Raw genomic sequence first — 14,569 nt, 5'->3', positions numbered from 1 at the left:
ACCCACGGTGCTGAGTCTCAGTCTCCTAGTCTCCCAACCTTACAGTAGTAGCAGTAGTGTTACTCGCTCAGTCGTGTCCAACTCTTTGCGGCCAGACCAGAGCCCGCCAGGCTTCCCTGCCCATGGGATTCTCCAGGCGAGAATACTGGAGTGGACTGCCATTCCCTTCTCCAGAGGATCTTTCCAACCCAGGAATCCAACCCAGCTGGTCTCTTGCATTGCAAGCAGATTCTTTACCATCTGGGCTACAGGGAAGACTACCTACCTTACAGTAGGTTCCAGTAATATTTAATTGAACCTCAAGCTCTAGGGATTAAAACTGGTCCATAGGCTCGTGGAACCCTTGATTCAGCCAAGTCCCTCTGTGCTCCAGGGAGGAGGGGTCTGAGATGGGACTGGAGGGACCCCTGAAGCGCTGGCCTCAGCTGACTGAGGTCGGGACCCGCACTATCACAGATGCCAGAGGCCTCTTAGGGCAGAGTCCAGGGGGACAGTCAGAAGGTGGTCCCTGTCTCATCAAGTGAATATCGATCACCAAAGAGGTAGGCAGCAGGCTGATCCTGCTCCATAAAAAGATGTGCTCCTTCTCCCCCTTGGTGGGTGAGCTTTAAGGCTCCAGTCGCCCGCATCCAGCTCTCTCCAGGTCCGACGCACCTCTGGCAGCCTTGCAAGTCTGGCTTCCAGCTGCAGAACTCCCCAGGCTCCAGGGAGAATCCAGGCTGCAGAGATGGTCCCTGGAGGTTCGAGTCTAGAAAGTGCTGCCCCTTCGGTGTGGAAGTGGAGGGAGAAAGGGTGCATGTAGTAACGGGGTAGGGTAGACAGGGGTGAGTGCCCTAGGAGTCTTTGAGAAAGAAACCCCAACCCCCTGCAACTATCCATTGATGCCACAGGTTTTCAGAGCCTTTTGAGAAGAGATGCCTCTTCCCTTACTTCTGTGTTGAAAACTATACAAACCCAACTTTTCATCCTCTTGCTGCTTTGCCAGAATTTTTTTTTTTAATGTTGTTCTTGGCTTACTTGGTTTTCAGTTCCCTAAATAGCAGTTTTGAGCTGTCCAAGCTATTTAAAAGTGTTCTCCTTAAATTGAGACTAAACTCTACTCTTTTGGAAAAACTACCTTCACTTCAGAGGAGATACTCTTTTCTTCCCATTCCTTCCTTCCCTGATGGTCCAGCGGCTAAGACTGCGCTCCCCATTCAGGGGGCCCAGGTTCTATCTCTGGTGAGGGAACTAGATCCCACAGGCTGCAACTAAGACCTGACATAACCTAAATAAATTAAAAAAAAAAAAAAAATCAAGCCAGTCAAACAACTCTGTGAGCACTAAGCAGAATAAACACAAAACACAGTCATGTCTAGTCATTCCACAGGAGAAACATAGATATGTTAAAAGCAGCAAGGAGGGAGCAGGGAAATGCTACTTTCAAAGAAACAAAAATGACAGAAACCAGAGGACAACACAACTACCTTTAAAGTGCTGAGAGAAAATAATTGCCAGCCTAAAATTGTACACTCAGTGTGGCAGGCAAAAAAAAAAAAAAAAGGAACTCCTCAGAAGAAATATCATCAAATCCCTGGAACCTATAAATGTTACCTTATTTGGGAAAAGGTTCTTAGGTGGTGGGGGCCTAAACCCAAGTGTCCACACTGTGAAACACAGATAAGAAGGAAATGATGTAACCAAGAAAACAGAAGCTGGGATGAGGTGTGCACAAAGCAATCTACGCTCCAGAAATTTCAAGAAGCAAGAAAGGATTCTCCCCTCCAGCTTCCACAGGGTGTGAGGCCCTGCCACACCTGGATTTTGGCTTCTGACTCCCACAACTGTGAGAGAATCAATTTCTATGGTTTTAAAGCCACCATCCTTGTAGCTATTTGTCACAGCAGTCACAGAAAACCAGTACACTCATTAAAAAGAGGCTCAAATGAAAGCAAAATAAAAACATTTTCACAAAGAAAATTCCCTGCTAGCAGACATGCAGTAAGAGTGGGGGAGAAGGGGTAACTAAAGGGATTTATCCCAGTAAAAGGAAAATGATCCCAAACAAAAAACATATAGATACAGAAAGCAATGAAAATAATGTGTGAGTTAATGTTGACTGCACAGAATAAAAACAGTAATGTCTTAAGGCATGGTAATGATATACAAAAGGGGGGGGGCAAAATGTGTTGTAATTGTTAGTCATCACTAAATAGTAATTTTTTCAAAAACTAACAGAAGGAAAAATTTAATGTAAAATATTTGGTTAATCCAAAAGAAAAAGAAAGTGAACAAAACAAATACAGGAGCTATGAATTAGGAAACAATAGTAAGATGGTGTATACGAACGCAATTATTGTCATCCCTCAGTATCCCAGGTTCTAGGACATGCTACCCAAAATTCACAGGTATGAAGGACTGTATGTCAGCTCTCATGTAACTACAATCAGATGTTCCTTTTTTCCCATTAAGTGTGAATTTTAGAAAATTATGGACAAGCCTCTCCATCTGTTCGTATTAAAGTATAGAATGGTAAGCATAAAATGGTATAAAGGTACTTTCTTCCCTTGTGATGTCTTGTTTTTGGTACTAAAGTTATCCTAGCCTTAAAATCAAAATACCTACAGTGGCTACAAGACAAGTTTCTATACTGAACTTTTGCTGATCAGAGAGTTTTATCAAAGTCAAGGAGATCAAAATACTAAAAGCAAGGCAAGAGATATGTTTAGCTGCTAAGTCACTTCAGTTGTGTCCGACTCTGCCACCCCATAGACGGCAGCCCACCAGGCTCCCCCCATCCCTGGGATTCTCCAGGCAAGAACACTGGAGTGGGTTGCCATTTCCTTCTCCAATGGGTGAAAGTGAGAAGTGAAAGTGAAGTCGCTCAGTCGTGTCTGACTCTTCGCAACCCCATGGACTACAGCCCATCAGGCTCTTCCATCCATGGAATTTTCCAGGCAAGAGTACTGGAGTGGGTTGCCATTGCCTTCTCCAAGGTACAAAGAAATGAATAAAATAAGGATCAGTTATAAAATGTTAAAGATTTAAAGTTTCAGAAATTTCCTTTTAAAGACCAAAAACAAAAAACCCTAAAAAGTACAGACCTGGTATATGGCAGGCAACCAGTATTTCATTACATAGTCTATCAGGCAATGCTAACACCATCAGGTTTTACCTAGTCCCTGATTTCAGATCTACACAGGATTCTCTTCAGCAGATTACCTGGAACTCTGTTTAAACTAGTGCAAATACACTCAAGACAGGAGGTCTCACCACTAAATTATTTTTTACCAATTCCAGAAAATCCTGTCACTATTTTTCTTCTAGTCTCTCTACTTAGTCCTTCTGGAGCTTTTAATTCTCCTCAAAACTTCTCATCCTAACACCTCTATTTCGTAACCAGTCTACTTCCCCTTCCTTATGCTGCAGACTGGTCCCTCCTCTAGCAGTGTTTGCCTGTGGTTTAACTGGAATTCTGTTCAAATGCTTTTTTTAAAGTTCCAGTTGGTTCTTTTCGCTGTGATTCTTTCTCTTGCATCTTCAGTTATCACCAGCACGCTTGTCTGATGTGGTTTCCACCTGATGTTCCATTCCTGCTGTCTATCGTGGCTGGTGACACAGACATGATAACAGCAGCACGGTGTTTCATAATGACTCTGACTTACCAGGCAGAACTCTGGGCCACCCGCACAACCTGGACTGGGAGCGCTTGCCTTCACACAGCTCTGCGCTTGTTGCTGTCAGGTGCTTCAGCAGTAATGCAGCCCAGAGACTATGCTTTTTGTTAAGTTTCTCAATTTATGGACCCCTTGGAAGGACAAGTAATTCAAAGTAGAATCCAAAACATCCTTGAATGGTTAAAAATTCTTAGAAAAGACTTCTTCCTTCCCAGAGCCCAAGCTGAAATGAACTTCTCCATGGAACCAGTATGGACTGATTTACTTACCTCTCATAGGAGTATCACCCTCTGGAGGAATCAGACTGACAAGGGGTCCCACTCCAAATCCCAGCCTTGAGAAGAGCAGAGACTTTACTTCGTCCCCAAAAGGGTTGCTAAAACCCACAAAGAACAAATGCCCCTAGGGTAGGCACATCAACTCAATGGCCAAATAGTCTGGTTTTTATGTCACCTTCACACTTAGCTGTAGAAATGGCTTTCTTGCAAAAGTTCAGTTAAACATTTTTGAAATGTTTCTTCAATTTTTCAGGGGTTTTGAGCAACAGGGCTTTAAGAGTATCTGTCCCACCATATTATCTAAACCCAAAATTGTAATGTTACAGACAACCATTCCTTTCAACTAGGGCAACCATTCACTATTTTTGACCATCAATTCCTATTCTCACAAATTTTGCTTCACCCTATTTCAGCCCATGTTTGACTAGTAGGCTTCATCAAGGTGGAGAATGTGGCTCAGGCATAAATTCACCAGTGGACTCCCCTTCCTGATCCAGGGGGCTGGCATGAAGAGAACAAGAAGTACCACGGGGCTTTCCTATAGAACCGGATGAAGAGACTCACAGCCAAGGGAGGGGCTGAGCACCACACCACCACCACGGGGAGAAGTGTGACCTGTGACCCACACTGCAACAACACTGAGGAAGTGAAGCTGAGCACAGGAAGCAAAGAAACCAGACCCGGTCCCTACCCTTGGAACCACCAGATCAGGCTCTTTTTCAGTTCCATGAGCTGACACATTTTCTTCCTTATCTAAGCCACGTGAGCTGGGTCTGTCCATCAACAGCATTCTTAATGACACAGAAATGGACCACGTATTCAAAGTTTAATAACGGAAACAAAATTTCACGTGCTTACCTGGATAACCAATTCCTTTGGCATTTGCATAGGGTACCCCAGAAGAACCCGGGCTATAAACAGGATTCATGATTTCAAGAACTAAAAAGGGAAAAAAAGTGATTTAGCCAAGCACTTTTGTTCTCAGGTTTTTCTCCATCATCAGTCTCAAAAGAGCAGGTAGCAAGAGGCCCTTCTCTAATCTATTCTGAAATGTAGAAACAAGGCACTCCACGCTGCTGCTAACCAACAGAGAACAGAAGAGGAATGCCAAAGCCCTAACGGGTGCCCCCCAGGACACGGCTTGCTTTGCTTTATAACTCTCGAGTCCATCAGAAGCTAAGGGAGAAAAGTGTTCTCCATGTCCCTGTTTTTCAAAACAGTTAAAAAAAAAAAAAACTATAAATAATCTAAATGTCCTTATTGCAGAGAACAGTCTTAACCAGATCTATCCAGAGCATGAATACCATGCAGCTGCTTTTTTCTTTTAAGTGTTTAAAAGCACAGGATGTTATAACGATAACTGGGGTAAAAGGGGAGGAAGTGCAATACTGAAATGCAGTGTGATCCCAAATGTGCACCTCCACCCTGGGCATGCGCACCTCCAGCTCAGACGGAAAACTACCTGGGAGGAGAAGGAAGCATGAACCGTGACTGCCTCTAGATGGAGCGGTTTAATGTTCTTTTTGCACCTTTCTCTATTTCTGAAACAACACGTTAAATTACATACTTCCTAAAAATAAATAAAATATATGTGTATTTCCTAAAAGAGACAAATTAACTACAGCAACTCTACTAACCCAGTCAGTGTTCTATAATTCACAATCTTCTTTGCCTGACAAGTTCAAGAATTTGCACAGCTACAACCATGGTTTTATCCCTTCCTCTGCATTTTATCACCCAATGCATTCTTAAAGTGTGAGCTTAATTAAGACTATTCAGTATTCCTTATCCAGTAAGTCAATCACTGACTTACTTGGTAGTAAGGATTAAAGGGATCTTAAATTTGAAAATAAAAACAGCAATGGGGGAGGGGGCAACAGGCATATGGAAACTCTGCACTTTCTGCTCAGTTTTGCTCTGAACCCAAAACTGCTCTAAAAAAATTAAATCTATTTAAAAAGAAAAACAGGCAGTTCTCTGGTGACCTCGCCATTAGAATTCCGGGCTTTCACTGCCATGACCCAGGTTCAATCCCTGGCTGAGGAACTGATATTCCACTAGCTATGTGGTATGGCCAAAAAAAGAGAAAAACATAAAGTGTACATGTATTTGACAGTGTCTGCCCGCCCCACTTGGAGAAGGAAATGGCAACCCACTCCAGTTCTTGCCTGGAGAATCCCAGGGAAGGGGGAGCCTGGTGGGCTGCCGTCTCTGGGATCGCACAGTTGGACACAACTGAAGCGACTTAACAGCAGCAGCAGCAGCAGCCTGCCCCACTGCATCCTCAGCTAGAATATATATAGGGAACTGGAACTTAGTCCTGTTTGCAGTACCTCGAGCCCCAAAGACAATGACACACAAAAAAAGGTGCCACTATCTGCTTTCAAAAAGACACATGTACTTCCAAACACTCTTGGCATCAAATTCCATTACAAAGACAAAATACAAAAACACACCACTTCAAATTTCTACCTCAGCTTACTGACTTAGAATATTCACAACCAAGCAGTTCAGTACACACAAAAGTATACCTGGTCAAGTCCTTAGCCTGTGCAGTTAAGTTCTAAAGTAGAAATTAATTGGAGATATCAGTGATTGGGACATTCATTACCTAAATAACTGTCTTATTTCTTTAACTTCCAAACCAAAAGGCAGAACAAAATCTGACATGCCATCCACAACCACAGCTAAGACAGAAATCTAGATCAGTGCTGTCCAAAAGAACAAGGATGAAGATGCTCCCTATCTGTGCTGTCTGATAGAGCATCCACTAGCTATTAATACAAGGAAACAATGAGCACCTGAAAAATGTGGCTAGGATCGGATCTGATTTTTTAACTTCAGTCTGAATTTAAACAGTCGTGTTTGGCTGTAGGCTACCATACTGGACAATGCAAATCCACAGAACAGTTTAGAAACAAGGAGAGCAAAGCCTAAGAAGTAGACATGAAAACCAACTGTATTTTACATCACAGTTTAAGAAGAAACAAATCGGTAACTTGTCAATCCCCATTAGCTTGCACTTTTAACCCATTCTTGGTGGGTCTACAACATAAGATGTGGAGATTTTTCACATATTTCATCTACTTCTCTGGTTCAACGATCATTTCTGGAAAAGTGAATACTTTTCAACACTACTTCTCTATTCTGTGCCAGGATCTAATTTCATTTTCTTAACTGAATACGTAAAGCACTACACAAAGGCCACAGAGGGGGGAAAAAGACAAGTCACAGTCCCTGTTCTGAGTTCACCATCTAGAAAAGTGCTGTCCCAGAGAACTTTCTGTGAAGATGGAAATGTACATCTGCTCTGTCCACAGACAGCAGTCACTACCTGAACGCTTGAAATGTGGCTAGACCAAGGACCTACACGTTAGCTGAACTCTGAATAGTAACATGTAGGTGCTGGGTACTGTACTGGACAGGCAGGTCTGCAAGTCAGAAGACATAACAATGATGACTCGGGGCCAGAGTGTTAAGGGCCATAAAGGAATAAAGTGTTGTGAAGGTTGAGTGGGAAGAGCAAAAGTTTAATGCAGGAGGAGAGGAATGGTCAGGAGTAACTTGGATTACAAAGGTGGTATAAGCTCTCAACAGGTAGCATCTTGAAAAGCCACAGAAATTAGAAAATGCAAGATGCACTTTAGGGACACTTTGCAACTGGGCTTGTTTGGAGCTTGGGCTACATGTGAATCAACAAAGAAGATTATGGAGACATAGGTTAGGTTGGAACTATCACATGGAGACCCTTAAATGTGGGGCTGCGCAGGAGATGTCATCTGGTAGGCAATGAAGCTGATCAACAGCATAGCAGTTAAAGACAAGAGCTACCATTTGACCTGGCAACTCCACCCCTAGGTATATACCCAAGAGAAGTGAAAACACATATCCACACAAAAACCTGTACCTGAACTGCTTGTAACAAAATTATTCATTACAGCCAAGAACTGTAGACAACTCAAAGCACTGAATACCACAAAGGCTTTCCTTTCACAACCTTACAGTCTAAACCACTAATAAAATCTTACTCTACATTTGCCACTAAAAAAAATGTACGGAATTACACTTGAATTCTAAATATCATACATCCAAACTACCCAGAAGTTATAGTTCCTAAAAGCATTTATGCTTCCCAAGAGACTAATAACTATTTCCTAAAGTGATTAAGAAGTTATAATTAAAACTTACAGGTAAAAAAATAACAGGATTAATGAAAGAAAAAGTTGCAGTTCCCACTTCAACAAAAAGGTCTGCACAAGGTCTATGAACAATACCGTACCAGCTTCTTAAGTTACTTGTTCAAATGATGAGATTCCCCTATGATGCTGACCCTCAAGGGCAGAGAAAATAGCTTATTCAGCCCTGGCCCCCTGCATCTCTCTAGTCCAAAGATAGTTCATATGCTCTGAATGTTCTTTAATAAATAGAACTGTCCAATAGAAACTACAGGAATCTGCATAGCAATAAACATGAAATTGAGATGATTATATAAAATCTAATTTAGAACTGTTGGAATATATGCTTATTGATTGTTGTTGTTCAGTCATTAAATCATGTCCGAATCTCTCCAACTCTGTGAACTGCAGCTCGCCAGGCTTCCCTGTCCTTCATTATCTCCCAGAGTTTGCTCAAATTCATGTCCACTGAGTCGGTGACGCTATCTGACCATCTCATCCTTTATTGTGCCTTCAATCTGTCCCAGCATCAGGGTCTTTTTCAATGAGTCAGCTCTTCATATCACATGGCCAAAGTACTGGAGCTTCAGCTAAAATTCTTCCAATGAATATTCAGGGTGGATTTTCTTTAGAATTGACAGGTCTGATAGCCTTGCAGTGCAGGGACTCTCAAGAGTCTTCTCCAGCACCAACTGAAAGCATCAATTCTCTGGCACTCAGTCTTCTTTATGGTCCAACTCTCACATCTGTACATGACTACTGAAAAAACCATAGCTTTGACTATACAGACCTTTGTGGCAAACTGACATCTCTGCTTTTTAATACACTGTCTAAGTTTGTCTTAGCTTCCTTCCAAAGAGGAAGCGCCTTTTAATTTCATGGCTGCAGTCACTGTCTGCAGTGATGCTGGAGCCCAAGAAAGTAAAATCTGTCACTCCTTCCCCTTTTCCCCTTCTATTTGACATGCCACAATCTTAGTTTTTTTTTTTTTAATATTGAGTTTTAAGCCAGCCTTTTCACTCTCTTCTTTCACCCTCATCAAGCTCTTTAGTTTCTCTTCACTTCCTGCCATTAAGGCGGTATCATCTGCATATCTGCGGTTGTAGACATTTCTCCCAGCAATCTTGATTTCAGCTTGTGCTTCATCCCAGCCAGCACTTCAAATAATGTACTCTGCACAAAAATCAAATAAGCAGGATGACAACATTACAGCCTTGACATACTCCTTTCCTAATTTTGTATCAGTCTGTTGTTCCATGTCTGGTTCTAAATGTTGCTTCTTGATCCACATAGATTTCTTAGGAGACTGGTAAGGTGATCTGATATTCCCATCTCTTTAAGAATTTTCCACAATTTGTTGTGACCCACACTGTCAAAGTGGGTCTTTAGCACTGTGAATGAAGCAAAAGTAGATGTTTTCCTGGAATTCCCTTGCTTTCTCTAAGATCCAATGAATGTTGGCAATTTGATTTCTGGTTCCTCTGCCTTTTCTAAACTCAGGCCTTCTTAAGTGAACAGTGCAAAGAAATCGAGGAAAAAGATAGAATGGCAAAGACTAGAGATCATGTCAAGAAAATTGTAGATATTAAGGGAACATTTCATGCAAGGATGGACACTATAAAGGACAGAAATGTTAAGGTCAAAGAGATTAAAAAGAGGTGGCAAGAGTACACAGACGAACTGTACCAAAAATGGGTCTTAATGTAATCATGATGGTGGCGTCACTCACCAAGAGCCAAACATTGTGGAGTGTGAAGTCAAGTAGGCCTTAGGAAGCATTACTACAAATAATTAGTGGAGGTGATGGAATTCCAGCAGAGTTATTTGAAATCCTAAAAGATGATGCTGTTAAAATGCTGCACACAATAAGCCAGGAAATTTGGAAAACTTAGCAGTGGCCACAGGACTGGAAATGGACAGTTTTCCCAACGTCAAAGAATGTTCAAACTACCATATAATTGTGCTCAGTTTATCGATCAGTGGACATGAATGCTGAACCCACTGACCAATCTTAACATCACTAAGAGCAAACTACTTATTTTTTTAAATTTTTATTTATTTTGGCTGTGCTGGGTCTTCACAGCTGCTGGAGCCTTCCTTTAGTTGTGCTGGGAGGTGGCTACTGTCCAGGTGCTGCTCCGGCTTCTCATCTGGCAGCCCCTCTCGTTACACGCCACAGGATCTAGAGTGTGCGGGCTTCATCGCTGCCACTCCTGGGCTCTAGAGCATAGGCTCAGCAGCTGCGGCACACAGGCAAGTGGGGTCTTCTTAGATCACGGATTGACTCCACGTCTCCTGCATTGGCTGGTGAACTCTTTACTACCACTAAGCCACCAGCGAAGCCCCCCCAAGCCACTTGTTACGTGCATCCTCATACCACGGAATCACTCTGCATCATCTGAGATGTACTGCTACAAAAATACTAAAATCTGAATCCAGTGCACCCTACACATCTACCTCCCAGGTGACAGGAAAAGGCAGGAGTTAAAGAAAACTACTGAACACCATGAAGCAACCAGACAAAGCCAAAAGGAGGGACTCTAGGGGGCAAGGGGCCACTTCTTCAGTAAGTCAATGGTCTGGGAAAAGGCGGACAGTAGGGAGAGGATGGCTCTAGATTAACATAGGTTTAACAAAGGCCACAGGAGGTTTTTGTTTGAATCCTGATTTTAAGATGGAAAAAACTATAAAAAGGTATTTTAAGGATTGAGGGGTACAAACAAACATGGGCTAGATATCAAATGGCATTAAACAATCATTAATTTTAAACAAATTTTTAACAAAATTTGTTATGTAAAGATGCACTGATTTTTAGAACTATGTATTAAACTGTACAAGGGTAAAAATGACACGATGTCTGTAATCTAAAACATTTTTTTCTTTTTATTTTAATTGGAGGCTAATTACAATATTGTGGTGGTTCTGCCATACATTCACATGAATCAGCCATGGGTGTACACGTGTTCCCCATCCTGACCCTCCCTCCCACCTCCCCCCCCATCCCATCTCTCAAGGTCATCCCAGTGCACCAGCCCTGAGCAACCTATATAATGGGATTGATATGTTGGGCACATGGCTGTATGTTGTATTTTCACACTTTTTAAGTAATGAAAAGTTAAAGGTAAAAAACCACCATCACCACTCTGCCTGGGATTTTAGTGCCTATGGTCAACCAGAAACCACCAATTTCCCAGTCTGATTTGGTATGGTCCAAGAATCCCAATTTCAAGGCTAGAGCCAGAAGGAAAGAAAGTGAAGTCGCTCAGTCCTGTCCGACTCTTTGCGACCGCGTGAACTGTAGCCTACCAGGCTCCTCCATCCATGGGATTCTCCAGGCAAGAATACTGGAGTGGGTTGCCAAATTTCCTTCTCCAGGGGATCTTCCTGACCCAGGGATCAAACACAGGTCTCCCACATTGCAGGCAGACGCTTTACCCTCTGAGCCACCAGGGAAGCTAGTGTCACTTTTTTTTTAAGTTTCGCATTTGTAACGATGAAAATATCAGAATTCCTATGGGTGGTTTGACATCTGCAGCAAAATAGGTAAGTCTCAGATTAGGGTTTCGGAGAAGGCAATGGCACCACACTCCAGTACTCTTGCCTGGAAAATCCCATGGATGGAGGAGCCTGGTGGGCTGCAGTCCATGGGGTCACTAGGAGTCAGACTGAATGACTTCACTTTCACTTTTCACTTTTATGCATTGGAGAAGGAAATGGCAACCCACTCCAGTGTTCTTGCCTGGAGAATCCCAGGGACAGCGGGGCGTAGTGGGCTGCCACCTACGGGGTCGCACAGAGTCGGACACAACTGAAGGGACTTGGCAGCAGCAGATTAGGGTTTAAAAAAGATAACAGCAAAAATTTCTCAACTTGAAATCTAATAATCCTCAGAAAGAAAGTATATTTAGCATCCATCACTGTACTAATTTCTCTAGTCTCAAAATATACCATGACCTACACAAAGTTCCCACACAAAAGAGTAATTCTAAAACTTAAAAAAAAAAAAGAAAGTGAAGTCACTCAGTCGTGTCTGACTCTTTGCTACCCTGTGGACTGTGGAGGCCTTGTGTGTTATTTTTCTTCATATCAAGAAAACTAAGGTCAAGGGGCTTAAATTCTCTCTCTCAGACAGCAATACACAAGATAAAATCTGAATACAATCAACACTGGAAAGTCTAGGTAACACCTGATAACATCAAGAAGAGCACATAAGAAGATAGACTCTGAACGCCTCCAAACTCGAGCTTCACCATCAAGATTTCCAATCTGCTGGGAGACATCCACATATTTCTGCACAGAACTTCAAAGATATAGACATAAAGTGGAACACAGGCATAAGAAAAGTAACCATACCTCTATTTGGCTGGTGTGCTACTGTTTTAAAATTGCTCTCAACTGATCAGTGAAAAGAAGCTGTTTAAATAAGACAAGTTGGGGAGGCAAAAATTTGCCTTTAGGCTACCAAATCTATTTAAAAAAAACCTTAAAATAATATTATTTATATGCACTTAAGCTTCTTTTTTCCCAATTCTAATCCTCTACCTCTGTGGCATTACACTCCTCATTTTCTCATTTGAAAATTGAAGTAATTTTGACATCACAATTCTGTCTAACCTTAAAACAGAAATGAGTTGAATGGCAGTTGTAGAGTAGAATACTAAGTAAAAACCTAACAAATCTATCAGGCCTGGATAAGAGGGCAGAGGCAGTAATACCAATAGCAGTTTCCTCCGCCCTTCTGGCTTGTAGGATCCTTCCCCTATTCTGAAGTGCAGGAGGCAGGAAGAGGGGATGCTACCTGCTCGGCCTGTCTAGAGTGACTGCTACGCAGAACCTAGAGGAAGGCTGCAGTTTCCAGCTCTTAAGGCCTGCAGGGACCTCTACCACACCTTCAGTTCAGTTCAGTTGCTCAGTCGTGTCCAATTCTTTGCGACCCCATGGGCTGCAGTATGCCTGGCTTCCCTGTCCATGGCCAACTTCCAGAGCTTGCTCAAACTGTCCATCCTGTCGGTGATGCCATCCAACCATCTCATCCTCTGCAGTCCCCTACTCCTCCCGCCTTCAGTCTTGCCTAGGATCAGGGTCTTTTCCAATGTTCTTCACATCAGGTGGCCGAAGTATTGGAGTTTCAGCTTCAACATCAGTCCTTCCAATGAACACGCAGGACTGACCTCCTTTAGGATGGACTGGTTGGATCTCCTTGCACTCCAAGAGACTCTCAAGAGTCTTCTCCAACATCACAGTTCAAAAGCATCAATTCTTCGGCGCTCAGCCTTCACTGTAGTCCAACTCTCACATCCATACAAGACTACTGGAAAAACAGCTTTGACTAGAGGCACCTTTGTTGGCACACCTTAGTTTGTCCATTTAGTCACAAATACGACTGAACGGAAGTAATTATGCAAACACATACTAAAGCAAGCCCACCCTATAAACCTCAAAACAAAAAAACTTCACAATGTGCACCATAGTACCTTCAACAACAGAACAATTGGCCTAATTCTTTCCTGTCAAAGCAAAACTAACCCAATCCTTGTTTACTTAACCAAAGTTCTAAAATGTGTCCCTACTATTATTGCCAAGTTTTTCATATACTACTTGAGACAATAATCTTAAAAATTACACAAGGGTGACTTGAGAATTTAAGGAGGGGGAAGGAGACAAACCTTTTCACTTAAAGAAAGCCTTGCTTGGCAAAACATTCCAAAATACTTTTATATATGAGTTTAATGAAGCACTAACTCATACAACCCATTAGATGCACGCTTATATACACTATAAAACAGGATGACCCTATTCGTGGACGCTGTAAAGGCGCACCTCTCTTTCAAAGTGAACCAAGGCTGGGCCACGACACGTCTTTTCTGGATAAAACATTGAAACCCTTTCAAGCTAAAGCTTCTGCCAAGCAAATGGAATAATGTTTACTTTGTGAGAAAAGTGGATAGTTTACACACTGCAAACGATAAGATCCTACGAACCGAAACACCACCCCACTGCTTCCCCATTTTTTGCATTTTCCTGATCTGATCACCTGGACCTTAAAAAAAAAAGACCCAGAGAACACTGTTGTGCAACAAACGTCGCTCTCGCCCGCCCAGGGGCAGCTTCCCCGCCGCCCACGCCGCACCTGCCAGCGCGCCCTGCAGCCCAGCCCCGCCTCCCTCCGGCAGAACCCGCCCGCCTGGCCCCGGGGGACAAAGCGCCGCCGCGGGCCCGACCTTGGCGCCGCCCAAATCGGCCGCACAAAGCGCCGCACTTCCGGCCGCGCACGCCGCCGCCAAGTCCGCCGCCCGCCCCGCCCGCACTCACCGCGCCGCGAGGGCAGACTGGGCCTCAGTGATCAGAGCTCGCCGGCCCAGGGCGGGCTCAGCGGTCGGGGTCGGTGAGAGGCGCGCGCTGCGAAGGCCTGCTCCGTTGCGGGGCTGAGCCGCGAGGCCCGGGTCGCCGCCGCCGCCGC

At 43.3% G+C, this 14,569-nt stretch overlaps 1 protein-coding gene across 1 annotated transcript in view; it reads right to left on the bottom strand.

Moving 5' to 3' along the window:
* FAM168B (family with sequence similarity 168 member B) overlaps nucleotides 1-14,569 on the bottom strand; it is a 39,605-nt gene extending 25,036 nt beyond the window's left edge. Inside the window, exons 1-2 of the mRNA XM_018065964.1 lie at nucleotides 14,422-14,569; nucleotides 4,793-4,873 (exon numbers count right to left, since the gene is read on the bottom strand). Of these exons, the coding sequence (XP_017921453.1) occupies nucleotides 4,793-4,862 (70 nt within the window). The 5' untranslated portion in view covers nucleotides 4,863-4,873; nucleotides 14,422-14,569. The remainder of the gene's footprint in view (nucleotides 1-4,792; nucleotides 4,874-14,421) is intronic.

This window comes from Capra hircus, chromosome 2 (genome assembly GCF_001704415.2).
Source record: "Capra hircus breed San Clemente chromosome 2, ASM170441v1, whole genome shotgun sequence".
In the NCBI taxonomy this organism is placed as follows: Eukaryota; Metazoa; Chordata; class Mammalia; order Artiodactyla; family Bovidae; genus Capra; species Capra hircus.
The sequence above is the reverse complement of the archived record's forward strand: the minus strand, read 5'-3'. Positions and strand labels throughout refer to the sequence as shown.